Below are 25951 nucleotides of genomic sequence, written 5' to 3' on the forward strand. Positions count from 1 at the left end.
CCCGCCCGGCCGGCTCCCGGGTCCCCGGTGCCGTGTTCCGATTCCTCCCGCCGCCCCCAGGACCCCCGACCGCCGCAGGGCCCGCCAGCCGCTCACGCGCAGCGGCGACGCCATCTGCTCAGCCCGACACGTGGCGGGATGCTTCCTGGAGCTCGCCCCAATGATTGGCGGAGGCCGGGCTCTCCCAGCCAATAGGGGCGCGGCAGGACTCGAGGCGGACGGCCGGATCGCGGGTCGAACGGCAAGGGAGGGACGCCCGCGGCGGCGGGACCTGGAGCGAGACCGCCCTGGCCCCGCCCCTGGACGACCACGGGGAGGAGCCCGAACGGGACCCCGCCCCTGGGCGGCCCTGGCCCCGCTCCAGTCACCCCCTTGGGCTCCGGGGCTTTAGGGGACCGGGGCCCAGCCCCAACCGGTCGCTGCGGCAGAGGGTCCCGTCGCTGTGCGACCCCCACGAGAAAGCATCCCACGGCCCACAGCAGCTCACAAGCCTAGACTTTATTAGGAACCAACCCATAAGATACAAATCAGCCAAAAACTCCAAAGAAAAGTTGTGTGAAAGGGTTATATACAGATACATCATGGAGGAGAGCACAGGTCACCTCCAGCAGAACCCCCGCTCCCTGCACACAGCAGCAGCATCAGGCCAGGCGTCTCCCATCCCCTTGCTCAGGGGTAAGCAAAGTTGCTGCCACATATCCCATCAAAGTCCCTTGACCTCAGCTCTCCATACACGTTAGTCCCCAGTGAGTCAGAAAGCAGCTGGTGCAGCCAGCATGGCTCTGCCAGCCCTCTGCCCAGCCACCTCGCCCTCCCGGTGGGCTCAGGTGGAATACACCGCCCAAGAGAAAACCTTACAGTGCCACCCTCCTGAGAGCAGGAAACAGAGCCCCACACTGAGAAGCCAGCAAAGGCCACGGAGGCTCCCTGCGAGCCCAGAGAGGACATCAAGCAAACTGCAAGCCGACAGGGCTGGAGCCAGGGAGATGGCAGAAGTGCCAGCGTACTGCACAGCCTCAAGGGCAATACCACGTCTCCTCATGACTGTATTCCCTGCCCCAATTAGTTATAAGTCTTACCAAAGGGACTTAATCACCCTTACTGTACAGGCCATAGAGCAGGGAGGGGCAGTTTGTGGATGGTGCTGCCCTCGAGACCATCAAGGGAGAGGAGAAAGCCCCGTCCCGTTCCAGCCTTCACCTCTCTTCTCTGTGGGAGGGGGCACAGAGCCACTGTGGAGGCAGCCAGGAATGGCACCCAGAACACCAAGCACAGCTTTCCTGTAGAGCTACCCAGTCCAACAGGGCTGTTCCCTGCTCCAGTCTCAAAAGATTCCCCACAGTTCAGCTTCTGGAGCAACAAAGATCAGGAAAGTGGCACCACCTGGTTTAAGTACAGCAGGAAGAGAGCTCAAAAAGAAGAGCGCATTCATTTGAGGTTAACACAGGAAACCAGTTTCAAGGGGAGTCTGTTTCAGAGAGAAGCAGCTGTCACAGCTCCTGCCCCTCATATTGGAGTTACAGCCCAGTCAGCTTTATGTTTTCCTCTTTAGCTCCTCAAATCTCCGAGAAAGATCATCAAAGTCAATGTCTTCAGAGGCAGATGAGCTGGCGCCAGCAGATGCTGTCGGCAGTGTATCTGGCACAGATGGTAATTCAGGCAGCACAAAGTTATCAAAGGTATTAGGAGTTCCAGCTTTTGGTTTAGAAGCTTCTGACTTGGGCCCAGGCCCTATTTAGAATAAGAGAAACACCATTTCACCTCATCATCATCACACTCTTACCAGGCCAAACAGAGCCACACAAAAGAAAGGTCATTCTACCAAAAAGGCAGTACACCAATGTATTTTTCTGAACAGGACTCAGTGATCACGCGCCTCCAACTGTGTGTAGACTCAATGGGGAAAAACACAACGTTTCAGGTTTATATGGCTGCAAGGGGCTGCTATCCTATGGCTGCACCAGACAGTAGAAGATCCCCCTCCACTGCCCACAGCCCAGCTGCTGGTGGGCTGAAGCTCCCACATGCCTATACTGGCTGGACTGCATCATGGGGATTCAAAAATCCCCATTTCCTCCATTCCATCACCTCCTAAAGACACACACAGGTATCACATGCTGTCACCCAGCTGTCAGTCTGAAGCATACAGCCAGACCCAGTGCACCCATAGGCCTACCTTCTTCAGCACGCACCACCAACACTCCCCAGAGGACTCCATTAGATCATTAGAAATCCTTGCTAGAGCTGGCAGGCTTCCACTTACTTTAAAAACCCTCTTCCACCCTTATCAAGTGCTAGAGATAACAAGTGCTTTCAAAACACAAAGAGCAGAATCACACTGTACAAGGCAGGAGAATTTTTTTATGATCCAATTATGATGCATGAAGCATCTCGCAAGCCTTTAGGCAGATGGACCAGGGGATAACAGCTATCTCTACTACTCCTGCTCTGCTGTATGCAACCTCAACACTGACATCAATATAAACCTATCTACCCTCTTAGTGCTTACTTCTTTCATTCTGTTGCTGCAGAACAATATTATTTATGCCATGTAAAAATATATTATCACTTACAGGTGTTGCTTTCTCATTTTATCCTGCAATGCCCTATACTTGGTCTGATGAGGCAGCTTAAGCTGGAGACCCAGTACTGACTACAAAGTCAGACTCCAGTTCTTGAGCTTCCCAGTGGAAGTCTGGCTTTTTCCCTGTTTTGAGAGGATACTCTCCATCTCCATCAGAGTCCTCTCCAAACTCAAATCCTGCTCTCAAGATATGTCAAGTTCTACACGTTGTTCCCTACATGGAAAACTTCTTCCAGGGACACTAGGATCCCAAGCTAACCACAGCCCCTAATCACCCTAGGTTTCCCAGAACTCTTGACATACTCACCAGCCACGGGTGCAGAAGCGTCCTTGTCAGCATTAGGCTCAATCTGAAAAAGACTCTAAGTTACTACAGCTCACTCTCCTACCAGGCACAGAATCACATATTTGTGTAGGCACTGCTAATGGGCAACAGCAGCCACACCCATGCAGAGCAATGCATACCCCACCCCTCCCCAAGAAGGCAGGCAACTCTGGCTTCCAGTGCACTCAGAAGAATCTGCCTCTCTTCCCAAGAAAAGGAGGCAGTGCTTCGACTTTCCTCTCCCTCTCTTGTCAATCAAAGCTTCCCTGGCCATATTCTGGAAGTGGATAAACAGAGCATATCCACCAGGAGATCTGAAATACTTAAAGGGAGAAGACTGCCCTCTTCATCCACGTAATCACAGCTACTGCTTCCTTTCTTTCATAAACAATAGATAGGTCCTTGTAACCAGCAGCAAGGTACTTAACCCCATCTCAGGTCTTGGTCCACTTGGGACAAAGGCACAGAGCATGGTCAGTTCTGCTGGTGTAACTCCTCATTCCCTGCAGGCTGCAGTGACATCTATCCTCAACCAGCTAACAACTATGCCTGCATCTCCTGGACTCAAACGCTGTTGTGCAGCTAGCACAAGGTGTTATTACACGCAGGTGCTTGGCGATGCTCATCCCTACACAGGAAACTGCCAAAACTAGAAGCATGTCGCTGAAAGCAAAATGGGAGGCATGATCGTGGCAGCAACAAACACATAGACAAGCATGGAAAGAGAAGACTCCAGCCTCTCCTCCGTTGTCCCCAAGGACTGAGAAAAGTCTGAGAAAGGAAAAGTGTTTACACATACATCATTTGGGTTAGCCAAAACCGTCATCCAGGCTAACTATGAATTAGTTCAAAAGCTGTAATTTAACAGACTGAAGGTGATAAACCCTTCACATTGCAAAAAACAGAATTTGTGGACTCTACTTGTTAAGCATTGATCACCATCTTAGCACCGCAGTAAAATAAATCTTGGCTTTCCTTTGCAGCACAGCTGAATGAGGAACTTCTCCTCACAAGTCATTCTCCCATCACATGCACTCAGTGATTCATCACACTCATAAGCAATGCCAAGCACCACCCCAAAAGTTCCAAAGGTTGACAGCAGTGTGCTTAATGAACATTTGCCTTTTCTGTGGCTACCACTACACTCTTTTGAGGTTCCCTCTGCTGCCTACAATGGTGATTCAGCTCAGGCACTTACAGACTCATATGTTGGTGGGGCTGCTGGAACTGGTGGTGGATGGATGTTAGTGAAAGGCTGGTAGGTCCCCACTGGCAGGCCATTGAAGTTCTCCTGTACAGAGAGATTAGAGTCATGCACCAGACTACTTACCTGAGAGCGACCATGGGACACAATACACCTACAGCTGCTATGGGAGTCAGAGAAAGTAGTAGTCTAAGATAAATGCAGGGAAGTATCCAACCTGATACAGTTTATACTTACTAGGAAAAGATTCTCAAGTCAGATATAGTCACCTGCAGCAATCAGACCAGGCAACCAGGACTATGGGTTATTCTAAAGAACCAGCATGACTAAACACTTCATCTTTCAAGGCATTAGAAGTACCAGGACAAAAAGGGTAATACCCTGCAATAAGCACACCTGAGCCATTTCTCCTGAGTGCAGTATAACAAAACAGGAAGGAGGTCTCAGGCTCACTCGAAGCTTTGTATTACCCTTACTTGTAACACAACAGTGCTTCAAAGACCTAGACTTGGCACAAGTCCTCAACATATTTATGCCTGGGCCAACAGCCGGCTGATGATACTTGACCCAGATTTTCCACAAAAAACACTGCAGCATGGCTGGGACCATATTAAGATTCCAAGTCAACCCACTGTTCTACCACTCTCCAGTCTACACAGACATCCTGTAAATGACTGAATTCAGAGAAGAGTGCTCTTTTCAGCTCCCACCTTCCACCCTTGCAACAAATCATCTGCAAGAGCCATTGGCCTAGTCCCCTTCCCTTGCAGGTCTGAAGGCAGTGTGCTTCCACGTTTTTCTGTGCTGTTCCCACCCCACAAAACTCACCTGGCTTCCTTGACTGAATCTTGGAACACTACCAGCCTACCAACTTCAAAGTGCAGCTCCAACCCCTGGCCAAAAGCCTGGCAGTCAGAAGACTGCCTCAGGAGTTAAGTCTGGACTCCTCTGTTCCCTGAAGGCAAAGAGGGCTGGCTGGAGAACAGGGGCAAGAACCTCCACAGTCAAGAAACAACATGAAGCTTCAGCTGAACTGCCAACAGTTTCCATCCCATGCAGTCTCACACCAACACAATGGCCTTCTGACACATCAAGCTACCAGGTACAGACACTTCCCAGTCAGCAGGCACAGGGCTAAGCACGACAATCGGAGTCTTCCACAGAAAGAAGGAATGCTCAAAGCAAAGGCACTTACCGGTCCCTTTGGAGGCGGATAGGAGAAGGGCGGATTTGGCGTTGGCATGGGCATAGGCATCATCACTGGCATGGGTACTATTCCATCATGACCAACCAGTGGGGCTGTAAATCCACCACCTCCTCCCCCTCCATGGCCACCCTTCTTCACATCATCCGTGAATCCCACATCAATTAGATCTGCCTCTCCACCTGCAGGGGCTTCAGCCTGGAGAGGGTGGAAGAATTCTGCTCATCAACACATCTCTATTCTGATCACAGCCCTCTAAAGAGCATTAGATGCAGCATTTGTCACTGGACAAGATGGGACAACACAACAAGGACACAACACAACAGGACAGAACAGACAGCAGCTACACAGTTATATTAATGGGAATCAAAGGCAACCTGACTACAGCAGGACTAACTATAGCCACGTGCCACAGGGCTGTGGGAAGGAGCAGGGATCGTGCTATGCTAGGTTTGTCTAGAAGTTACCAAAGCACAACTACCACCCAGTTCGCTGCAATGCCACAGCCCTGTGCTCTGAAAGCCTGCACAGCACTAACGGGACATTTCAGCCACTGGAACACAGAAGGGAGCTCCAGACTTGCAGGTGCCTCACTCACCATCACCACCGAGTCAGGCTCATAGGGCACATTGTAGTTCTTGGCAATCTCGATGAGGTATCTCTCCACCAGAATCTTGGGCGGTGCCTCCACGCTCAGCTTGTGCATCAGCTGGAACACAAGGGTGCAGAAACACTCAGTGGGACTGGGGCAGTGCAGCACAGCAGAGCTCTATGCCAGCCAGGGCCACCTGCGGCAGGGAACACAGTGCAGCCTTGGGGAGGCCCTTCCTCCCAGTACGGCACTGCTGCAGAGGACGCTGCTGGCAACCACAGGCCAGGGCTCCATGGGCTCTGCTCCTCTCCATTCACAGCCAGCACAGCAGGGCCCCACCTGCCAGGGACCTTGGCACTATGCTCCCATGCAGGAAGGCCCCTAGCAGCACAGCTGGCCCACCCTACTCTGCAGTGAGCCACAGGCATCAGCCACTGGCCACAGGAAAAAGGGGCAGAAAGCCACAGCAGGCACCTCTGTTCTGCCAGCTCCAGCTGCTCCACCAGCTTATTACCCTGTCATTGACTGTCCCAATCTGGTTTGTCCGGCACAGCTTCCCATACTCCTTGCTGTACTTGGCACACAGCTGGTCAGCAACCTGCAGCAGGAAAGAAACTCTGGGAATGTGCACACCTTTGCTTTCCCCCAGCACACACTGCACATCTGCTGTAGCCCCTAGAGCCACCCACTCCCCCCTCCCCAGGTCGCCCTCATTTCTGCCACTGAGTGCCCCAGCTGAGCAGCCTTAGCCATCCCTGATGCTCCTGGGACACCTATAATGGGATGTCCATCGGCAGAGCCCGTAAAAACACATCCTCTGTCTTAAATGACACAGAGTCACAGACAAAGGCTTCCACCAGTTTCTGGCAGCGTCACCCCCACCCTGCATATGTAACACTCCTCAAACAACCCTACTCACAATCTTCAACTCAGCCACTTCTGACTGGAGTCGTGGTGCAGCCCAAATCAGCGTAGACACTGCTTCTGCCAGGCCAGAGTCCAGCTCCCTAAGGACAACAGAAGACAATCCTATCTCCACACCAAGCACCTAGTCTTTGCTGCCCTCAATCCGCTTAGCCTGAAAGTCCCCATCCTCCATACTGGGCTCCAGAGCCTTCCCTGACTGGGGCAGAAAAGGTCTCTGGAGGCCCTAGGACACCGAGACAAACACAGGTGCCCTTCTGTACCCCAGGCGTGCCCCCAGCAGTACCCCTCCCTGAGCCCAGGGGGCCTGGACCCTCTCCCACAGCATACCCTCTAGGCCAGAGCTTACTTCATGGACTGAATCAAGCCAAAGCGGGCTAGCAGCAGATCGCAGTACAGCTCCAGGATCTCCATGGCCTCCACAAGGTAATCTTCACGGATGATGTGCTCCACACGAATCCTGGCACGCTCATCTTTTCCGGCTGCCAGATAATCTGCAATCTCCTTCCTTGCCTTCTGGGCCAGCTCAGCTACAGCACATATCCCCAAGGCCAGTCACTGTGCTGGCAAGGGCTGCTGCTTCTGTACCTACCCACAGTCCCCACCACACACAAAGCCATTACAAGCTTTCCTCTCTCCTTCAATGAGCTTCTGCAGGGCAAGACACTCAGCCATGGCTTGGCAGAGCCCTTGTGTCTAGGTCCTAGCACACTAACTCACAAAAGAAAGGAGAGTGGGCTTTTAGCTGCTAGAAACACTCCTACACCTTCGATTTCCCCACAGAGTCAATCAGAACCATGGATCTTAACTGTATCTGGGCGGGCCAGGACAGCACAAGTGGGGAGAGCCTCCCACAGCACCCAGGAAGTTCCCCACTATGCTGTGAGCACACAAGGCCCGAGAAAGGCCCCCCAGGGCAAAATGGCATGTCCCTCTGCACCATGCACCCCATAGACTGCACCCCAATACCTGCCAGGAAGGTGGACAGAGGCCACGTTGTGGCCAGCCTGCTCCTCCAGGTACTCACACACTGGGGCAGACTGCAAGGCCTAGGTCCCTCAGGGAAGAGCAAAAGGCTACTCCATACTCAGCCCATGAAAGTACCCTGACTCCAGAAAAATCTCCTCAAGTCTCCTGAGCCCCAAAAGTATCTTAGGTCACACCTGCCCCCTCAAATACTCACTCTTCTTTTTCTCCAGCAGTTTGAGGCGATTGATGACAAGGCGCAGGTTGACTCGCAAGCGCTCAGCCTTGAACCCAGAGCCCAACATGATAAATGCTTTCTGTGGGAGAAGAGGGGAAGTCATTGGAACCAAGAGCTGTTGGTCAGAAGGACACCAGTCACTGTTTTACTTGGCGGGGGGGGTGGGGGTGGGGGGGGGTGGGGGGAAGCCAAACAAATTCTCCAAACAAAGAGGCACAGGCCTGCTATTCCTGCATCTGGTTATTTACAAATGACTGGACCTACTCATGATTCCCTTTCCCACTTTACAACGCTGCACCTAACCAAGGCCAACAGGGAACAGAAACTTCCTCGATATTCCCATTCTGCCAGACTGAATCTTGATCCCAGAAACAGATGTAAGGTGATAAAAAGCTGGGGCTACTCCATAAATAGGAACAGGGTTAGAAAACATATCCTAAAACAAGAAGTTAAAGGCCTGGGTCTATTTAACCTAGATAAGTGACACTAGCCACTGATGTGAATACCACAGGACAGTAAAGTTTTAAGAATGTTAGACAAACATCTGCCAGCAGTGGTCTAGGAAAATGTGATTGTGCCTCAATTCAGTAAGCTGAGCTTACCAAGGTGGTATTTTGAGGTTCTATTCAGTCCTAGATTTCTAAGATGCCCAAGTGGAAAAAACCCTCAGATTTCCCAAAAAACAGCATAGCTACTAGAAGATATGCTTTCATTCCCTTACTTTGAAAGGTGAGGGAACTGAACCAATGCCTCAAGATGCTGTCTGCAACAACTATCACACAGTCAAATCCTCTCTCTCTCTGTTACTTCATTGATAAACCCACATTTTTAAAGAAACATGAAAGTTAACTGCAAGAACCAAGCCAGCTTCTGTCCTATTAATATGCAAGTTGTAAAACAGCTGTATAATTAATCCAAGGACATAAAAACTAAGATTGTAACAGTTCTGTCATCAGAAGGAAAAAGTTGCCATTCCGTATTCCCCACACTCTTCCTGCTTACTGAACACATGCTCTGGCACTTCACCAGTCTCTCATGAGCCAGTTCAACTTATTAGTCCCACAGAAAACTAACTCAGAAGACATTTTATTATGCCAAGAACTATTCATCAAAAACGCTTCCTTAAGAGCTATCACATAGAAAGACCTTGGCTTGTACCGGAAGGACACATTGGTGCAGACTTTTAGATAGTGAAAGCATTTTGCACATAACAAGTGGTTTACATAAGATTTATTACTATCTACAGTACATCCAGTTTATTTAACTGGTCTATTCAAGTTATTTCAATGATGCACAGAACCAACCAAGCTCAAAAAACATTGCTACAGAAATATATAAGCATGTGTATTGGGTCTGCATGACAAGGTTTTGGTAGCAGGGGTGGGCTACAGGGGTGGCTTCTCTAAGAAGCTGCTAGAAGCTTCCCCTATGTCCAGTGGAGCCAATGCCAGCTGGCTCCAAGATTGACCCGCCACTGGCCAAGGCAGAGCCTACCACTGATGGTGGTAGCACCTCTGCAAAAACATATTCAAGAAGGCGGGGGGGGAATAACCCGGCAACAGAAACTGCAGCTGGAGAGAGGAGTGAGAATATATGAAAGAAACAACCCTGCAGACAGCAAGGTCAGTGAAGAAGGAAGGGGAGGAGGTGCTCCAGGTGCCAGAGCAGAGATTCCCCTGCAGCCCACAGTGAAGACCATGGTGAGGCAGGCTGTCCCCCTGCAGCCCATGGAGGTCCACAGGGGAGCAGATATCCACCTGCAGCCCATGGAGGACCCTGTGCCAGAGCAGGGGGATGCCTGAAGGAGGCTGTGACCCCGTGGGAAGCCTGAGCAGGCTCCTGGCAGGACCTGTGGCCCCGTGGAGAGAGGAGCCCACGATGGAGCAGGCAGGACTGGTGACCCCACGGGGGACACACGCTGGAGCAGTCTGTGCCTGAAGAACTGCAGCCTGTGGAAGGGACCCATGCTGGAGCAGTTCATGAAGGACTATCTCCCGTGGGAGGGACCCCATGCTGGAGCAGAGGAAGAGAGAGGAGACCTCCCCCTGAGAAGGCAGGAGCTGCAGAGACAACATGCGATGAACTGACCCCAACCCCCATCCCCCTGTGCCACTGGGGCAGAGGAGGTAGAGGATTTGGGATTGAAGCTATGCACAGAAAGAAGGGAGGGGTGGGGGGAAAGTATTTTAAGATTTGGGTTTATTTCTCATTACCCTACTCTGGTTTGATTGGTAATAAATTAAGCTTATTTTCCCCAAGTCAAGTCTGTTTTGCCCACGATGGCAATTAGAGAGTGATCTCTCCCTGTTCTTATCTCGACTCATGAGCCTTTTTGTTATACTTTCTCTCCCCTGTCCAGCTGAGGGGGTGAGTGACAGAGCAGCTTTGGTGGGCACCTGGTATCCAGCCAGGGTCAACCCACCACAGCATGATGTAAGTCTGATGCCATAAAAAATAAGTTTTGCCCTTCTGTAACTGGAACATACTCCTACAACATTAAAATAACTTCACAGTGCTGCAAGAAACAGTCTCAGCACAAGTTGCAACATCTCTGTAGAAGTACCTATGAAATAACTATTCTGATTAACAACCTGTTTTAACAGATTAATTCAAAATACAGCCATTAAGTAGCAGCCGGCTCACCAGCCACTCTTTTGCAACCATCCTGCTGTCGTTCCAAAAAGTTTTGTTGCCCCCACTCTCCCACATAAGCCTCTCAGCCACACTGCTGCAGGAAGACTGACCCAGTTCTTCCTTCCTTGTACCTTGCCTTCCCATCCCTTCCTGTAGACGGGCTGCTACTCTGACCAGACCGAAATTAACCTTTACTCGTACAGCAATTAGCCTGTTGCTGGGGCGGTTTCCAAGGGCATTGGCCAGCCGGCGAGACTCGCCCCGTAGCTGCCCAACGGCCAGGACCAGTTCAGAGAAGTGCGCAGGCAGCGCAGGAGGTCCTGGGTTAACCGGCGCAGCTGCACGCCAGCGGGTCTGAGGGGAAGAGATCCCTCTCCCTCTCTGCTGCCGTCCCCAGCGAGGCGGCGCCGAGGGAACGTCCCACCGCACGGGCGGGGTAGGCCCGGGACCTGCCCTCAGCCCCACCAGCCGGCACTTGGGGCAAGGCATCCGCCTCACTACCAGCACCCTCTCGGCCACCGAGCGCGCCCCATCGCCCCCAGCTCGGCCACCACAGCCTCAGCCCCACTCACCAGCCGCCCTTCCGCGCAGGCTTCAGGCACTCAAAATGGCGGGCGGGCCTCCCTCCACACCACCTCACCGCGTGCGGAAGGATCTACGGCGCCGGTACTCCCCACCCCTTACCCGGGGCACGACCGAGCTCACTGCGGCAGCTACGGCGGCAAGGCCGCAACACATGCCGGACGCACCGGCGCGGCGGAGTCCCGGGAAAGAAGCGGCAGCGGCGCAAGCGAGGAGAGCGGCGCCGAGGGACTAAATGACCCAGCGGAGGGATTCGACTCACGCAAGCGCTCAGTGTACTCCTGGTACGCGCCCGCCGGTACCCGCCCCCCGGCGCGGAGGTTCCGGCAGTACAGCGTTCCGCCTGCGGCTGCCCCTGCCGTCAGCCCCGCCTCTACGGGGGGACTGGAGCCGCTCGGCTGAAAGACACCGCGCAGGGTCGCGGGCGGGCGAAGGGTCTTCGGTTCTCTAAGGACCAGGCGGCGGTGGCGCCTCCGTGAGGGAGGGTCGGGCCGAGGCTGAGCCCGGTCCCGGTCCCAGGGGCTGCGGTCCTGCCGCCGCGTTCCTGCGGGGCGGCGCAGCCCCGAGGGTAAGCTGGCCCGGCGTCGGTCCCAGGCGGTGCCCGCAGACCCTTGCGGAGGCGGCTGCTCTGGGGCTGGCGATGGCCCGCGCGGGGAAGCAGCCCAGAGGCCCCCCTACTGTGCGGGGCGGGGCGGTTCATTTCTAAACGGATGCATGAGTTTGCAGCGCACGTGGTGGCTTTTAAATTAATAGTAAAATCGTGATTTTTGACATTGCAGGGTAAGCGAGATTCTGGTGAGCTCGGGTAGCGCAGGGGCAGCCGCCTCCCGACCCAGGCGGCGGGGCTCGGCAGCTGCCAGCGGAGGGGGCCGGGGCTCGGCGCCGCTTCCCGGGCTGCCCGCCGGGGTACGCGAGGCCGGCAGCTGGCACGGATGACCTTCGGGCGGGCAGGAGCTGCCGGCTGGGACGGATCCATGAAAAACAGGTGAGGCGCTTCCGATAACGAACAGCTGGCCCCGGGGGGTGCAGGCGACGTCTCGTACAGCCAGCGCGGCACTACCGCCGCCGGGCCAGGCCGGGCCGGGTGCTTCCCGCGGCGGGGCCGGGCCGGGCCGGGGGCTTCCCGGGGCCGTGCCCGTGCCCGCGCCCGTGCCCGCGCCGCGCGCTCTGGCGGCGCCGCCATCTTGCGCGTCTGTCTGTCCGGCGGCCCTTTGTCTGTCTGTGGCTCCCCGTCGTCTGCAGCGGGACCGGGTAAGGCGGGCCGGGCCGCGGGCCGGGAACGTCCGCTCACGAGGGGCGGGCCGGATCCCGCCGTCCGCCTGAGGGGCGGCAGCGTCGGTCCTTCTGCCTGCGAGGGGCCGGTCCGGTCTGTCTATCCGGGCTGTCGGGCTGGGTCTCCGTCGGCATCCTCGGGGCCCGCCCGCTCTGGGTTCCCCCGTCCGTCCCTCTGCCGGGGGAGCGGGGTCCGTTTGTCTGCGTGTCCGTCCGCTTGTGGGCTCCTCCTGCTGCCTCCCGTGTGCTGGGGCTGCCGGCTGGATCCCTCTGTCAGCGGGAGGCTGAGGGTGTCCCCGTGTCCGTCTGTCGGCGGGAGGCTGACGGGATCCCCGCGTCCGTCTGTCTAGATCCCCATGTCCGTCTGTCGGCGGGAGGCTGACGGGTGCCCCGTGTCCATCTGTCCAGGGGGAAATGGGTTCAGCTCCTCCTTTTGTCTGACTGTCTGAGAGGACCGTTGGGAGTGATTCCTTCCTCTGTCAGTCTGAGGACAAGGAGTTGATGTTTCCCCCTTGTAAAGTTTGAGGGGGTCGGTGTGTCCCCACCTGCCTGTCCCCAGCCCTGGCTGCCCAGGGAGGCCCTGGCAGCAGCGGGGAGGGCACAGTAGCCCCGGTGAGGTCAGGCCCTTTGAGGGATGTCTGTCTGAGACCTGTCCCCGGGCTGGCCAGCCATCCCGGCTGTGTCTGGAGCGGTGCCCGTAGGGCAGCCGGTTCCTTTGTCTGTCTGGGCTGGGTTATCCCATGCCTGACACCAGGCTTCTTGGGTGTGGTGGGGCCTTGTGTCCCCTCAGTCTCTCTCTGGGTGGGAGGCCAGAGATAGGGCAGGGTCTGCAGGTTTGATTAGGCTTTTGCCCTGTCGGCCGTGGGAATGGACAGGAGGGAGCAGGGTGTTTGGACTGAGATTGCAGTCACTCTTGAAGTGGGGCACTCTTAGCTTTTTGTACGCTGGGGACAGGATTGCTTATAACTTTGCTTGAGAACTGGGTGGGACTGCCCATACACAGTGATTTGTGAAATGCTTGTGGCTCATGTTGAATGCTGGCACTGAGTATGGCTGTGGCAATGTAGAACGAGACCTGTAGACAGAAGGGTGGGGAATGACCCCGAGCCAGCTGCGTTTTGCCAGAGGCTCAGAAGGTTCCAGTGGTGTGTTCCTTCTCTTCTCAGGTGACCCCTCTGCTGAGGGAACGAACACTGTGCTCCCAGGTCAGGGAAACATGTCCCGTCGGAAACAGACCACTCCTAACAAAGTTCACTGTGAGTATTCTGTTACACAGCATTGTGGGATCCTTGCCTTAGCTGGATTGTTGTGGAGTGAGACAGGGAGGAGGGGAATGATGAAAAGGTACAGTGTGGGGGAATGGTGGTTACTCATGTTTCATCTTAGGGACTGTAAGAAGAGAAACTGAGCTTTGTGCATCAGGGGAGCTGGCTGTGTCCTGGCATGGCAGGACAGGGATAGGCTTGAACGAACAACTAATACTGTAAAGGTAGGTGTGTATGTGCAGGGCCTGTAGCCATGCTTTGCATTCACACTGTCACAAGTGCAAGTTAGTATACTAAGAAATGTGACTTCAGGGCTCTGGCCTGTCTTGGGTAGGAAAGAAAGTTCTAGGCAAGGTGGTTTGGGTGTGTGGCTGAAAGCCAGGAAGTCCTGGGTTCTGATCTTTGCCCTACCGCAGACTCAACTGGACATATTACTTAAGCTCACTGTACCTCGGTTTCCTACCAGATAATGTAAATAAAGCCATTTGCTCTTTCCTTGCAGGGAATGGACAGTGGCTAAGTAATTTACTGAACAGATAAATGCTATCTGTCAGATTGTTCTTAAGCTGAGCTGATAGGACAGATCTCTTTCTCCAGCGTTTGTCAAGACCCTGGCATTTGTTTGATAGTGAAAGGGCTGAAGATGCTGTACATCAGCACTTCTTGTGGGCAGGCTACAGCAAGATGTTAGTGGACCTGGGAGACACATACGGATGTTTGGCTGCAAAGGGGAAATTGCATATAAATGGCTTTTGTTTGACTGATTGCAGTAGAGGGAAGCTGGGGGGACTGAAGCTATGCCCTTGTTCATACCTAGCTTTGTGGCTGGAGATGCATTTGGAATTTGGGCTGGAATGAGGAAAACAAATTTCCATTTCTGTAAACATATGAAAGCAAAGCTGATGAGAGGGCCCTGGGTACTTCTAAGCTGTAGTAGCTGTCAGGAGTACGGGACAGGGAGCTGAATGCTGCAGCTCTAACACTGCCTCACTTTGCTGACGCTGCTGGCTTGCACGTCTCTGTGTGTTTCTCTGTGCTGCCTTTTTGTATGGGTACGGCAACAGGCATATATGCATGCTGTTCTCTGGACTAGGGGAAAATACACTGTGATATAGCCTAACGCTCTTCACACTTGGTGAGTGTGCTGGGGGGAATTACCTTACCAAGTCTGGGACTTGAAAGCCCCATTGACTGCTAGAGCTAGGCATGGGAGAGCTGGCAAAGCTTTCCTTGGTGGCCAGCATAAGAGTCTTGAGGCGTGGCTTTTGGCATCTGCACTGACTTGTGCTCTCCAATTCCTGCTTCTGGGTGCTGGGTTCAACAGTGGGTGGAGTATAGTTTTGATTTGCCTGATAGTACATTAATGACTTTGGAATTGTCTTCCTTAGAGAAATTTGATATGTCCTGTGTTTCATCCTGTGATGCCAGTAATGCATCTTGTGTCCACACACTTTTGCTTCTGAGAGTGCCCAGATATTACTGCTGCTGTTCAGATCAGACTTATATAAGGCATGCACTTATGCTGTCTCCCCTGGTGTAGAGTCATGGTCTCTCATGTATGGAAACCAAGGGATACAACAGCTGTAATGGTGCAGGTAGTTTCCATGGTGTTTAGGTGGGCTTTTTTCTGCACTCCACTGCATAAGGGTTATGTCCTTCAGAAGCTTGTACTATTATATACAAAACTATACATATTATGGAGTTCAGCTGTGCACTATTTTCACAGTGAACATTGCTTTTTTATCTGCAATACAAGTGATTGTATCTCCAGTTTTGGTCTCAGGGGAAGCTATCTGACAAACATGCTACCAACAGGCATGAGGTTGAGGTTATGGCATCTGGTATGCCATAGAGAGGAATTCTGGGACCTGTTCACCTCCTTTACATGCAGTACATTGCTACAGAGCAACTATTCAACAGGAACCATCAGGAGCAGCAAGTAGGACCACAAGAAAATAAAGGGACCGAAAGATACAAGAAACATGTCAATGGTGATGTCTCCACCTTGGGATGGAAAATCTTGTCTGTCTTACGATGAACACCACCAAATCGTTGGGACTTCTCTGTCTACCTAGCCTGCTGTGTATCTGGAGGGCCCAGAAATGCCATGCAGTGCACTGACGAGGATAATCGGAGAGAGCATCAGCTCCAAGAACTGGGTGAGCCAGCAGAATGAGGAGTCAGGCTGAGACATAGCAGACACGTTACTGAGACTTCTTCACAGGGACTGAAGTGGTTGGGAGGAGAGAAATAAAAGGGACAGCAGGTATGCAGCTTTCTACGCAGTTGTCTGCAGCTGGGGTCTGATTTGGCAGGCTACGGGGCTGGGGAGGTGTTTTTTGGATTTGCATAAATACCACTGTGAATATCTTACTGGACAAATTTGTGGGAGGACGGTGCCTACTTCTTCCTTGCATGGCCACTCCATGTTATCTTCTTTCTTGGATTCACTAGGGCAAGTTACAGCTGCAGATCTCTCCCTGGCTTGCTTGGTGCCATCTCTTTCCAGGGTTACTTTCCAGGCTTGGCATGGCCCCCATTTAACCTTGCTGTCACAACAACATGGTTTGCTGTCCTCACTTAGCACAGAATCACTTTGTTTGGCATGCAGAGTGACCGGCTGGGAAGTTGTGTCGTTACAAGTCAAAACAGTTTTAAATGGAAGTTGATGTGTAAGGAAATTCAAAATGATACAGAAACAATGATAAAAATTGTCTCATTGTGCATGATGGCCAGTCCTTCTACAGTTTTAATTGTAGTTATTTTCTATTTGGCATGGCTGCAGCACATAATTGGCTCTTAATAATTTAATTTTATTTTGCCCCATGGTGCATGAAAAACACACCTGACAAAGTGGTAACAAATAAAACTGTAATATTGGAATATACTTATTGCATTGCTCATTCCACATTCAACTGAAAAATACAATGCAGTTACATTGTTCCTGTGGAGATACTGTAATTTGTTCAATTTGGTCTTCATTTTCTCCCAGAGTCTAAAATATAAAATGTCTCTAAGCATCTGATCTTGCATTCAAGCCCATCCATTGCTGCACTGTTGTTCCATCAGTTATGAGCTACTCGCTGTTCTTGTGCTTGCCAAAAATTTGCTGCAGGTGTTAGCGTGCACTTTTATTTTCTCTCTGTCCCATGAGCTGCTTTTCTTTCTATTGCTTGTACCCTTTGCAAGTGATGCTTGTTTTAGAACTCTTGAGAACAGCTTTTGTTAGTCAAATTAATTCCCACTTCCTAGCTGTATTTATCATAGTCCCAATATCCCATTAATCCTCTATTTCCTTCCCTCTCCCTCTGACACACACATATTCTGTGCTCTTCAGTGTTCCTTGAATTCTGCTGTCTATAACATTCCCAGTTTGAAGAGAAAGTATCTTGCAAGAAATAGCACCCAGCATTCAAAACTGAGCAGAAATGTTACTTGCATCAAAATCCTTGGTTCTTAAAGGCTCTGTGGGCTGCCGTTATTAACTCTTTCAATTGTGTTGTTTTTCATTTCAGTAACCACTACAGCAGTGTGGACAACCCAGAATAGCGATGGGGCAGGTGGACTAGATCCACAGTGGTGGAAAGACTTGCAAATTTCAGGTCCAGGAAAGGAACACAGAGAAGACCTACACGAACAGGGACTTTAAATTGATGTACAAGGAGGGAATAAAGTGGCTCATCTCTGAGAGACCTTTCTGTTTAGGAAGGAAGACAGGGGAATGATGCAGTTTCTTTTGATTTTGTTTTGTGGATTTTGGGGTGGGGGTTGTTTGTTTGTGTGTTTATTTTCCAGAACACCTGAGAGTTATCCTGCATTCATACAGTTCAAGAAGGGAAGGGCTCAGGAAAAAAGTCATTTCTGGCTACCAAGTTGATACACCACCAGATCCTAGCAGTCGTTACTGTCCCTGTTGCACAGTACTGCAGGGCTGCCCCCTACCTCCATGGCTGCTCACCTGACATCCCACTCTTTACAAGATAATGGAGAGGAGAACTGGAATGCAGAGCAGAGGCATTTGTATGATCTTTCACTGTCCTACACCTCTAGCTGTTTGTAAAACAAATACAGTAACTTGTTTTGGTGTTGTGGTCAGCTTGCAGCCCTTTTTGTATTTAATAAAGAAACTTCTGGAGAAGAGTCTGTGAATTCACTATGAGCATAACGTCCTTTACTGATAGCAGTGATCCTAAAGCTGTTGCCTGTCTCGCTCCCTTTCCAAATGAACAGAAGTGTATTCAAAGCTGGGTGGAGGTGGGGGTGTAAGTGTCTGTATGTGAGCATGTGTGTGCAGGAACAATAAAAGTATAATCCTGTACCTATCAAACATTAAAGCTCTAAAGCTTCATCAAAGTAGGACTTGGTCCATCAGTAGACGAACAGGACACTCTTCCCTAAGTTCTTTTTGAGACAATATTAGTTTAATACATAAGAAATTCTGTATAAGCTAAAGATAGTGTTTTTTAAAGGTTTCCTTCCCAATCCCATGATGCCTTTTTAGATACAGGCTAGTGGAGAATGCACAAGATGTCGTCTGCTAACAGCACTGGTTTGGTTAACAGTTTGCATTTCTGGCTATAAGCTGATAGTTCTCTGTGCTGAATCAATGCTAACTTGGTTATGGGTATGTTGTACAGAAAGGCCACTGGCAGACATGCTCGCTCTCTTAGTTGTTGTGATTGATGCTAGTGTTACTCATAGGAGTTCCCTCCTCAGTCGCCTCATACAAACATCACAGCTTTTAAAGTCCTACAGGCTGTCTGCATAGTCTGTGTATCTGAGCAGGAACTTACCTGCCATTAGACTCCAGGCTGCTGCTCCGTGGAAACATAAGCCATCTGGAAAGGGAAAGGGGGAAGAAATCAAACACGTAACTGCTTCCACTAGCAGTTGGGAATTGTTTTGTAACTCTGTCAGAGGAAGCACATCTCCCACCATAGTTTTACATCTGTCCTGTGTTCTGCAGGCTTCCTCATTTCACCATACTTTGTCTTGCAATCCTTTTTTAGTCTGGGCTTTTATCCTGGTGGTTTGGGGATATCTGCTTCTTGGAGAGGCACTGTAATTCTGTAGCATCTGCTGTTCATACAGTCTGTATCTCAGTCCCACCAATGTGAGGTTGTGGTCCAGACATAAAAGCAGCACTCCGGATTATGAAGACCATTCAGTGCTGGAATGGCTTCTGATGGGGGTACATGTGTCACAGCAGTCATGATGGTACTTGCTCCTTTCAGTGAGAAATAGACTTAGGGTGCTCCTCAGAACCTCTCTTCAGCCTGCATGGATTGTGTTCTCAAGTCTTCTCTACAGAAACCTCTCACATTTCTGAAACAGAATGATAAATGCCTTCAAATGCTTTTGGAAACCTCCATGGGGATGTTGGGAACTAAAACTCTTCTCCCAGTCTCTGTGAAACTTCTGAAGGTCTTTGAAATCTTCCATAAATTACTGCTTTTTAAAGCACTGCCGGAAATTGTGAGGTAAGCACCACAAAGGCAGTGTGAGTATGAGTATGGGGCAGAGCTGGCTGAAACAGTTTATCATGTGGGAATATACCTGTCCTTGTAGCAGGACTGGTGCTCTCTCAACGGGTGAGGAATTCAATTCCCTGGTTATACTGATCCCAGTTGCAGCCCTATACTAAAAAGTACAATTTGCTTCAGAAAGCTAGATTTTTACTTTTGTTTTATGTGAAAAATGCACTGCGTCTTCCTTAGCATTTTAGCATTTAGGCTTTGAGTGGTTCTTGAGAACTCACAAAGCAGTTGATAAATTTAACCCAAAAGCTAGCCTGCTGGGAACTTCAGCACCTTGTCCCAAGCACTCCCAGCTTATCTACTGAGAGAGGTAAATCACAGCTACACCTGGAACAAAGTAATTTCTTTGATTTAATATGAAAATTAATGGTTGCCTTTTATTGTTATTCTTTGGAACTTAGCAGGGACTGCTGTAAGAATGTGTCTTTCAGAGAAGCACAAATAATTGCTTGCTTTCAATGTGTTTGCCATCTCCTATTGAGTTGCAGTACTAGTGATCAGTGTCTTTCAACAAAACAGACTGCAAGCTATCCTAAACAAGCATCTCATCTTTCTGGGTTCATTCCTTTAGTTGTCTGTTTTGAGCATATGAAGTGTCACTGAGATTTATTTTAGCCAGAGCCACTCCTGGGCAAGGCAAGGTAGTGAAGCAACTTATGCATCATGTAAGCAGGAAAACACCAGCTCCGAGCACAAACACCTTCTTGAAGGGCAGCTTGTCTTCAGTCCTCCTGGGACAGAAGGTGGTGACAGAGCATGCCAAGGACAACCCCTGGTTTTAGTATTACTGTGGAGAACAGATGAGGTGCCAGGCACTTGGGGAGATACTATTTTTGTGCAAGTTGCCTATTATAGTAGGGAATACGACTTGATGATTTAGAAGCGTGATATAGCACTATGCCTGATCTGGGATCCTGCTATAATCCCCAAGTGGCTTCCCCCCTGGCTAGAGCAGTGCTATAGCTCTATTGGCAGATAGCTTGGTAACAGGAAAAGCCACCTGGCTACATATGGCAGATATATGGGAAGTCCCAGGTTTTTTTGTGGCTGGAGTGGCATAATAAGAGTGTGCAGATAGCACCCTGATGCTGGACATTTCCACTAGCAAGACTGTGTTACACACAGGGACTGGACTGACGTCATCAGGTACAAGAGGCTGGTGTTGCAGGGTAGGCAAGCAGAGAGGTTACTTAAATGCTTTCTGAGAGGTGACTTCAGAGGTTCTGCACAGTGCAGGTGAGCAGCCCCACACCTGTTGGGTTTTTGGCAAACCTTGGTGGTGAAAGCAATGGAACAGCACCAATCTGACTCTTTGTCCTTGTGGCTGCCAGGGGAGCAAGTCTTTGCAGGGCTGGAGGAGCAAGCCCGCCAAGCCATGATGAAAAACAACTTTCCTGGAGCTCTTGCGGACCAACGGCCAGCCATTCATCCGCTGCAAGACCCCGACTCCAGCAGCAGTGAGTTCTGCCCCTTCCAAAAATGGCAAGGTAGGGGAGTGGGGAGACTCTGACAAGGGGTGAGGCTAGGTACTGCACATCTTGTGGGGGTCCTCTGAGGACCATCTTCTCCATCTCCTTCTCTGGACTAGCCCTTGGCTCCGTGCAGGGCTTTGTAAGCAAATAGCAACAGCCAGGCAAGCCAGGAGCTAAGGACCACTACAACACAGATTGGGCAGCAGCCTCACCACCAGGATGCAGTCCCTATTTACCACAGCAGGGTGGTGGTGGTAGCAGCAGCAGATCCAGCTGATGGTCCACTGACTGTCAAGCAAGGCAGGGTGAGAGATCAGATCCAGGAACTCTGCAGAGCACTTCAAGGATTGAAGTGCACTAGCCTGAGTTTAAATGGAGCCCCTGGTTGGAGGGGGTGGATAGAGGCCCCAGGTGATGCTGGTCAGGACAATTAAGGCCTATGAGTGCCCTGAGGGTCCTGACACTTGGAATAATTGTTCTGCATATTCCAGGTGGCAGTGATGACGAGGAAACCACCCAGGATGAAGTTTCTTCCCATACATCTGAGGAGGATGGCTCAATAGTGAAAGTGAAGAAAGAATTAGAGAATGCAGAACAACCTGTGGCTGGAACCCCACTGATGAGAGAAAATGAGGCAAGTGTGTACTGGCTCTGCACTCACTTCAGCCTCCCAGGGAGAGAGAAGGGTACTGTCTAAACATCTCCTCTCCCTTTCATGGTTTCTTACCTTTTTCTCCCTCCCACCTCCTCTAAACAACATCTCCTGGCAGGAGGAAAGGGTATGAAGAGCTCTTGGGCTGCCAGGAACAGGAGATAACAGGCACAAACTCCCATTCTCCTAGCTGGCCAAGATGATTGTGCCCCCTTCCTTCAGTTCTGGTGCTTTTCTCTGACCGACTTCCCCTTCCCTTCTGCTACAGAGCAGGCCTTGCCTACCAGCACCACTATGCTGGCAAGAGCCTGGGTGCAAGTGGAGGCCAAGAGGCTTCTGCCTGTCCTCCCTGGAGCAGCAGGAGTTTTGCTCAGAGGCTACGTAAAGGAAGTTTCAGACTGCAAGAACACAAACCAGCCCCAGCGGGACTGGGCGCACAGTACTTGATGTGGTCAAGACCTGCCTGCAGTGTTGACTAGATACTAAGTGAGGGTGGGGTGGCTGTTGTGGAGGGGGATCTGTGTGCCTTACACCAAAGTGGCTTTTCCTCCCTGTAGGCCCCCGAGAGTTTGAATGCTGACCCTATGCTGGGACTGTCCCGGTGCCCCCTCTGCCAGCTGGAGTGTGGAAGCAGAGAGCAGCTCATTGCCCATGTATACCAGGTACGGGATGGTTCCAAACTGTGGCATATCTCTGGCCTTAAGCCCCAGATCCAGAAACAACCCAAAGCACAGGGTGGCTTTGTTCTGTCTTTGCAGTCACAGAACTGAGCTTCTAGCTAGGATGTGATTGAAGTTTACATCAGTAAACTGTGTCCGTAGGGTGTCCTGGGGAAAGAATCAGCAAGGCACTGGTCTGCAGATCTGGAAAACACAACTGTCTCCCAAGGCAGTGTCTGCAAGCAGTTGCAGGCTGAGACCAGGCAGTTCCTTCAGATTAAACATGGAAGCAATTTTTACATCATTCAGTGAGATAAGAAACCTTCCTCCTAATCACTCAGTTCTTTATTTTGTACCTTTATCGCAGTTCCTACCCATGAAAACAGCTGTTCTTTCTCTGAAATGATTCCAGTAATGCAGGAAATCTGTGCTGGTATCTCACAGGTTTTGTTGTCAGTGCTCTCTTCACAGCACATCAAAATCTGTAAAAGAAGGAATGAAACAGAACTGAACTGGCCACTTACCTGCACCAGCTGACCATCTCCATCTAAGCGCTTCCTCACCAGCATCCTGCCTACTGTTAGTCCAGTCATGCTTTGTCCATCAACAGCAGCTCCTCAGATGCGTTTCTGAAAACAAGGGTCAGGTCTTAGGATCCAAGTGTTTTGGCCTTAATTGTTTCTCTGTAGAAAGGTTTCCTCCTTGCTGTTTGACCTCTGACACCCCAAATGTCTTGAGCTTGGTCTAGGAGCTGTTAGACAGAGGTTTAGTGGTAAAGTGTTCCCGTTCCAAGAGGCTAAACTGAATGGTTTGCCATATCTGTTGAGCTTGCCTCAGACTGGGCAGGGAGCTGGGCAATTTGTAACTAACAACCTAGTGGCTGTTTTGCAGCACACTGCAGCTGTGGTGAGTGCCAAGAGCTACATGTGTCCTGTATGCGGCAGAGCCCTCAGCTCACCAGGATCCCTGGGGCGACATCTCCTGATCCACTCAGAGGACCAGCTGTCAAACTGTGCAGTGTGTGGAGCACGCTTCACCAGCCACGCCACATTCAACAGGTCAGGGTCATCCTGGCTGGTGAGTGGGCTAGGGTACCCGCATTAAAGTTTAGGTGGGTTGCCCTAAATGACACAGAAGTCACAGCTCTGGACCCACTAAAGCCTGTAGAAGAGTTGTGAACACCCTCAGTGAGTGAGATTCCCTTGATCCCTTCCTGCCTGCAGCTCTGCATCACCTGCTAAGACCTCCACGGGCTGTGCTGATAAAAGGGTATTCCTTAGCAATGTGAAGAACTAGAACTGTGCAGAAAACACTGGGGTCTCCAGTCACTGGACAACAGTCAGCTGCTTCCCTTGCCCAGCAATCTGTCAGAGTAGGTCTGTACTGCCCAGATAGGTTCATCATTTCCAGAGCAGGACTACAGGCAGAAACCAAAATGTTCCTTGTTTGTGTCCTGCCTGGTGGAAGATTATCCACTGACCAGTAGATTAGGGCTGAAAGGAGAAATCTGGAGATGACAGGGAGGAGCAGCTTGCTGGCTAATTCCTGCTCTTGCACTCTTCCAACCCAGATACTGCGCTGGGCTAACCTGCTTCCTACCCCTGGATGTGATGTTGCTTCATTTTAGTGACTCACATGTGTTTGTGGGCAGGGATGGTTTAGCAGAGGCCTCTGTTGTGGGCTGTAGTAGGGGCACTGTTCACTGCAGCCCCCTGGGCAGTTTGAGATGGGGACTATTCTGTCAGCACCAAGTCTCTGACTCTCTGCTCTTTCTGCTTTCCAGTGAGAAGCTGCCAGAGGTGCTCAGTGCAGATCGCCTGCCAGCACCACAGAGCGAGGGCCCCTCCAGTGTTGAGGGGAAAGACATTGCCTTTCACACCCCTGTGTATCCTGCAGGCATCCTCCTAGTGTGCAACAACTGTGCTGCTTATCGTAAGCTGCTGGAGGCACAGACACCTGGCATGCGAAAGTGGGCACTTCGTCGGCAGAATGAGCCCTTGGAAGTTCGGCTGCAGCGTCTGGAGCGGGAGCGCACAGCCAAGAAGAGCCGGCGGGACAATGAGACACCTGAAGAACGGGAAGTGAGGCGTATGCGGGATCGAGAAGCTAAGCGCCTGCAGCGCATGCAAGAGACAGATGAGCAGCGGGCACGGCGGCTGCAGAGAGACCGGGAAGCCATGCGACTGAAACGTGCAAACGAGACCCCAGAGAAACGACAGGCCCGGCTCATCCGGGAGCGCGAGGCCAAGAGGCTCAAGAGGCGCCTGGAGAAAATGGACATGATGCTTCGGGCACAGTTTGGCCAGGACCCCTCTGCCATGGCCGCTTTGGCAGCTGAAATGAACTTTTTCCAGCTGCCAGTGAGCAATGTGGAGCTGGAGAGCCAGCTGCTGGGTAAAATGACCTTTGAGGAGCAGAGCAACAGTGCGCTGCATTAAGCTGCAGCCAAGGAATGTGCCACCTCTGCTGCACCTGCCACAGGTGCACTAGCAGGCTTCTACACTCGGGAGGCTGCTGTGGGTCCCTGGCTGACTCTCCCTGACAGATGGTTCTGGTTTCCTCCTGAACATAGGAGAACCGAGCTGAGAGATGTCTGCCAAAGTAGCCGTGGTGGGAGCAGAGTCTGCGGATACAGTCTGCTCTGCGGGCCAGTCACAGCCTGTGAACAGAGGGAAAATAAATTAATGTTCATATTTATTTAGTCCCCTTCTTTACCTTTTGTGCTTTGTCCTGTTCTTGGACCCTTGCCCTGTAGATGGGTCTGGGCTGCTGCAGTTCTGCTGTAGGTGAAAGCCTACCTCACTAAAAAGGGATCTTGTTTACTGCAGCATGAATTATGGAGCTGAGGACTTCAATAGTCCACAACTCCTCCAGGATTAAATCCCTTGCAGTTTGCGCCCATGAAAAGGAAGCAAAGAAGGATGTCACCTCCCTGAAAATGGCTGTGCACATCCTTTCTCTTAACTTTATCATTATGTGCTTATTTGCAGTAGCAGCCATGGAAAAACTAAGAGGAAACTGAGTTCCTGTTCTAAGATACCCCATATAAACACTAACAGAAAGGCTGAGGTAAGCAAACAGCAGACAAGTTTGCTGCTTTACTCACAAGTTAATTTTCACTTAAACAGCATTTCAGTTTTGCAAGTGAAAGAGTTGACTGAATGGTAAACAATAAGGGTAGGTCAGTTCTCTAGTACTGTACAGATTTGCTTTCCCCTTTATTCAGTACTGGTAAGGCCACACCTGGAGTACTGTGTCCAGTTCTGGGGTCCCCAGTGCAAGAGAGGCACAGACATACTGGAGAGTGTCTAGCAAAGGGCCACTAAGATAACTGAAAGGACTGGAGCATCTCTTGTGAGGAAAGGCTGGAAGAGCTGGGACTGTTCAGCCTAGAGAAGGCTTCAGGGAGGAGGGTAGGATCTTACTCAATGTGTACAAATACCTGAGGGGAGAGTGTAAAGAAAATGGAGCCAGGCTGTTTTCAGTGGTGCCCAGTGACAGGACAAGAGGTGGTGGGCACAAACGGAAACACAGGGCGTTCCCTCTGAACATCAGGAAATACTTTTTCACTGTGTGGGTGACGGAGCACTGGCAGAGGTTGCCCAGAGAGGTTGTGGAGTCTCCCACCTTGGAGATACTCAGAAGACATGGTCCTGGGCAGCTGGCTGTAAGTTGCCCTGCTTGAGCAGGGGGGGTTGGACCATGTGGCCTCCAGAGGTCCCTTCCTACCTCAACCGTTCTGTGACTTCACAGTAAGCCGAGCTTGTTAAACCATTTCAATACAGCCAAAGGCAACACTGCTCATCTAGGACCATGGATCACACTCAAGTTATTCGTTGTC

General features: G+C 51.2%; 2 protein-coding genes across 12 annotated transcripts; one reads left to right on the forward strand and one right to left on the reverse strand.

Annotated features, from left to right (window-relative positions):
• Positions 1-483: 483 nt before the first annotated feature.
• On the reverse strand, positions 484-11493 carry IST1 (IST1 factor associated with ESCRT-III). Its single transcript, XM_049806918.1, has 10 exons — positions 11244-11493; positions 8017-8116; positions 7183-7363; positions 6829-6916; positions 6424-6507; positions 5916-6026; positions 5309-5515; positions 4108-4200; positions 2892-2934; positions 484-1731 (listed from the first exon to the last, which is right to left on the reverse strand). The coding sequence occupies exons 2-10, from the start codon at positions 8102-8104 to the stop codon at positions 1535-1537; spliced, it is 1092 nt and encodes a 363-aa protein (XP_049662875.1). The 5' UTR covers positions 8105-8116; positions 11244-11493; the 3' UTR covers positions 484-1534.
• On the forward strand, positions 11453-24807 carry ZNF821 (zinc finger protein 821). 11 transcript variants are annotated; one of them, XM_049806907.1, is made up of 9 exons: positions 11453-11537; positions 12033-12238; positions 13692-13781; positions 15711-16056; positions 17306-20814; positions 21291-21433; positions 22009-22113; positions 23002-23168; positions 23894-24807. In XM_049806907.1, the coding sequence occupies exons 5-9, from the start codon at positions 20616-20618 to the stop codon at positions 24546-24548; spliced, it is 1269 nt and encodes a 422-aa protein (XP_049662864.1). In that variant the 5' UTR covers positions 11453-11537; positions 12033-12238; positions 13692-13781; positions 15711-16056; positions 17306-20615; the 3' UTR covers positions 24549-24807. The 11 variants fall into 11 exon arrangements, with proteins under 11 accessions (XP_049662864.1, XP_049662863.1, XP_049662868.1 ...); XM_049806906.1 differs by lacking the exon at positions 11453-11537 and adding an exon at positions 11551-11821; XM_049806911.1 differs by lacking the exon at positions 11453-11537 and adding an exon at positions 11551-11821 and having other exon boundaries at positions 15711-15949.
• Positions 24808-25951: the final 1144 nt, after the last annotated feature.

Source organism: Accipiter gentilis, chromosome 7 (assembly GCF_929443795.1).
Source record: "Accipiter gentilis chromosome 7, bAccGen1.1, whole genome shotgun sequence".
NCBI classification, from domain to species: Eukaryota; Metazoa; Chordata; class Aves; order Accipitriformes; family Accipitridae; genus Astur; species Astur gentilis.

Excerpts from the sequence above, each read along its gene's own strand:
- IST1 (XM_049806918.1), bottom strand. The coding sequence starts at position 8,104 with ATGTTGGGCTCTGGGTTCAAGGCTGAGCGCTTGCGAGTCAACCTGCGC. Across the intron at positions 7,364-8,016 it reads ACTGCTGGAGAAAAAGAAGA|CTGAGCTGGCCCAGAAGGCA; the intron begins GTGAGTATTTGA and ends TATGTGCTGTAG. Across the intron at positions 2,935-4,107 it reads CCCCACCAACATATGAGTCT|ATTGAGCCTAATGCTGACAA; the intron begins GTAAGTGCCTGA and ends AGTCTTTTTCAG.
- ZNF821 (XM_049806907.1), top strand. The coding sequence starts at position 20,616 with ATGGAACAGCACCAATCTGACTCTTTGTCCTTGTGGCTGCCAGGGGAG. Across the intron at positions 21,434-22,008 it reads CACTGATGAGAGAAAATGAG|GCCCCCGAGAGTTTGAATGC; the intron begins GCAAGTGTGTAC and ends TCCTCCCTGTAG. Across the intron at positions 23,169-23,893 it reads AGCCACGCCACATTCAACAG|TGAGAAGCTGCCAGAGGTGC; the intron begins GTCAGGGTCATC and ends TCTGCTTTCCAG.